At 55.2% G+C, this 3,350-nt stretch overlaps 1 protein-coding gene across 1 annotated transcript; it reads left to right on the forward strand.

Annotated features, from left to right (window-relative positions):
* Positions 1-579: 579 nt before the first annotated feature.
* PHACADRAFT_266307 (uncharacterized protein) lies at positions 580-932 on the forward strand. Its single transcript, XM_007402847.1, has one exon. It carries the CDS (start codon positions 612-614, stop codon positions 849-851), a length of 240 nt encoding a protein of 79 aa, XP_007402909.1. The 5' UTR covers positions 580-611; the 3' UTR covers positions 852-932.
* The last annotated feature ends 2,418 nt before the right edge of the window (positions 933-3,350 follow it).

Raw genomic sequence — 3,350 nt, forward strand, 5'->3', positions numbered from 1 at the left:
CCCGCCGCCACTTTCCTGCAGAACCGAGGTGAGTTCCGCTTATCTGCTGCTCGATTTGGATGAATACTGACGCTCCCTGCGTAGCTACAGCTCGCTCAAGTCTTGAACAGCCGTCGCATGTCGCCGAATATAGCAGCCAAGCATCCAGAGACGATAATGTTCGACGAGGGGCTCGTACAGCGATATCCACCGCTGGCCAGTTCGTGTCGAACCGACAAGCATTGAATACAGCCGGACAAGGCGCCGCCTTGTCTCGCAACAACCTCCTCCAATACGACGCACCTTCGGGCCGCGCCGACCACGTCTCAGCCCCACTTGCCATAAGCGGCTACCGGGACGCAGCTGTGACTGAGAACCAGAGGGGAAAGAAGAGAGCACTGGAAGTCGAGGAAGAGTCCAGGAAGGGGCATGCTGCGAACAAGTACGACGACGACGACGACGACGAGCGTCACCAGGAGAGTCGCAGGCCTAAGCGCGGCAGGCCCAGCCCAGTCCACCCATCCTTCTGCCACTCGTCTTACCATGTGGAGAACCGTGACCGAGTCCACGCGGCAAGTGTTGTCAACGTGCCGACAGCTGCGCCCGTCGCGATTGCTGCTCCACCTGCCTCTATGCCAGCCGCGCTGGTCGTTGCGCCGATGCCCGTGGCCGTCGCGCCGGCCGTGCAGCCGGCTCAAGATGCCTTCGTCGTCATACCGCCTCCGCCCACTCCTGTATACATCCCGCCAATTAACCAAGTAGTCACCGCTCTCCCTGACCCACCGTACAACATCGCGCTGCCTCCAATCGTCGCGCCCCAGCCGGTGACAACGCAGAACTTCAGGATGCAGCTTGGCTTCATCATGTTGTAGTAGCGCACGGTTTCCTTCTTAATATAACACAGAGAGATGGTCTTGAATTGGTCGTAGAATTTGCAAAGTAGTTAGCCCCTTTCTATCGAATTTTCGTTGCGCACCTCCGGACGGACAAACTTGAGCGAGCAGTCTACTGCTGAGTTAGCAGAGTTCCCTGTGCTGCGAATATCAGAGAAAACGCAGTGCCCGAGTGTTGTGCCATGGCAAAGATGTATAGAGGAGGAGGGAGTCAGAGAGACGCGGCTGGAATTCTGAGGGTAAGTCGGAAGCGGACGAAGATTTTTTGCCCTGGCGTCGTGGCGTCTGGTTAGTCGGGGTCCTGTTTCACGTGACGGGAGGCGCTTGAAAGGCCAAGACCCCGATTGCCCTTCTGGACTGAACTATGCACCAACTCCAACGGCAATAACGACGCTCGAAAGCAGGTTGAAGTATGCGGCATACTAAGCAGTAGAGGGCTACACATGCGAGTATATATGATGAGAGCTGACTTCAATAACTTGAAGATCGTGGTTGTGCGATGCTGCGTTTGACCCGGGGGTCCCGGACGAAGGCCTCGTGACGACGCTCGACCTGCACAAGCGAACATCTCTCTAAGCCAGCAGGCTTGTAATTTCACGCACGAGGGTCTGTGCATGGTCTGGTCTGGTCTCGCTACTTGTTTAGATCGTCACCCGTTGTCGGTCCGCACGATTAGTCTACCCACCACTCACCGCTCGGTAGCTGACTCGATTTGCCGGTTCCAAAATGTTTTTGAATGCAACGCTTCCATATGTACCAAAGTAAGGCCTGCGCGCGGCCTCCAGTGAGCATTCGTAGTCACGAGTGCTCGACGCCGTACACATCCGACGAACTCATCGTCATCGCGCGCGACAACATCGAGGTGAATATATCAGCGGTGCGCAACTTCGGGCGGGAGCTCGCCACGCTCTCTGAATGCGTATGCCGATCTCTTGACATTCTTGCCCTCGGACAGTGCTTGACAGGAAAGCGCGAGGTAGATTCGCTTCCTGACAGGTCTGTGGGCACCATGGGCTTACTCATTATCTTTACGGACCCCAGGGCCCTAGGCGATGCGCAGGAGATGGTGCTGCATCCGTAACTCTGCACGACGTTTGCCTAAGGTGTGTGTCATTCCTTCCACGCGCACGCTGTGAAACGTGACAGCTTGGATTTGCAGACCTGCTGGCCATCCTGCGTGGCGTGATCCCCGACGAGGGACTGGTCGCCCTATCTCAATGACCCGGATATTCATACAAAGATCGTCGGCTGGGTGTCAGGTTACTGGACCGTCGTAATCAACGTCGCGCACATGCTCTTGCGCGCGAGCTTTCTGCCTCACCAAGAGGTGCGCACGCTGCGTCGTTCTCATGAGACGCAATCTGATAGCGGAGTAATCCATCGTTTGCTCAATTGGTCCAGCTACCAATCTTACCAAGCGCTCCATGAACATCTCTCTGTCGTCTGGCGGATATGTAGAGCCACTCCAGCCTGCGATTATTCGCGACCTGTGCATCCTTGCAAGGCTAACCAGGTCATAGGGGTCCGCGCTGGACATCTCAGCCTCCTCTAGAGGCCCTCCCGGACATTGACATTTCATTTCATTTTTTTCGCCTCCTCCCAAGTATACTTGTCCATCAACACCATCAAATTATGCTCGCTCGCCCGCCGCCCCCACTACTCCGCATGCCGAAGGCATGGATTGATCTTGGATCCGTGAATAGCCGTCCATCGACCTCGAAGACAATGGTCAAGCCTCTCAGTTGCGGGCGTGTTTGGAAGTGGAAGTTGTGTATTTACCCGCCTCATAAATATTAATGTAACACCCCTCGTGACTACGTGATACGGTCGCATCTGACATAACCGTGCGCCGCACGTCGTCAAAGTGCGTGTACGGTGTGGGTGCGAATGCTAAGCTCGATACAATCTTGTTCACTACACAGCCTTCACATCTTTCGCCGAACAGTTACATTTGGGTAACTCCTGCTGAATAGCCATAGACATGAGAGGAAAACGGGTACTCATCGTGCAAGACATGCTGAGGCCGGATCATGGCCAGCGCGGAGAAGTTCAGTGAAGCGACGGTCGAGTCAGCCAGTTTCTAGCAATGTGTTCGAATAAAATATTCCATTGCCCGCATCAAGAAGTCATAGATGGACCCTTCTTAAGTGCGCGCAATCATTATCAGACGCAGCCTGGGTGCTGACTCGGAGATATACAGGGTCGAGATGGGCCCCTCCAGTCCGTGATCCGTCCATTCAGCGCACAGCGCTCATCGGCGGTGCTCGACCACAAAGACATTTGCATGAGCCACTCTCCGCGGCAGTGTGCCGTACAAAAATCCCCGCCATTCGATAGGGGCAAAAGCAAACTTGCCCAAACTTGGAAACCGTGTTGATGCAGGTCGGGACGATATAAAATGCGGCGCCCGCCTTGTCCTCCTTCGTTCCACACCACATCGACCCTCCCATTTCGCACTGTTGATATTGCCTTCAATCC

Source organism: Phanerochaete carnosa (assembly GCF_000300595.1).
Source record: "Phanerochaete carnosa HHB-10118-sp unplaced genomic scaffold PHACAscaffold_486, whole genome shotgun sequence".
NCBI classification, from domain to species: domain Eukaryota; kingdom Fungi; phylum Basidiomycota; class Agaricomycetes; order Polyporales; family Phanerochaetaceae; genus Phanerochaete; species Phanerochaete carnosa.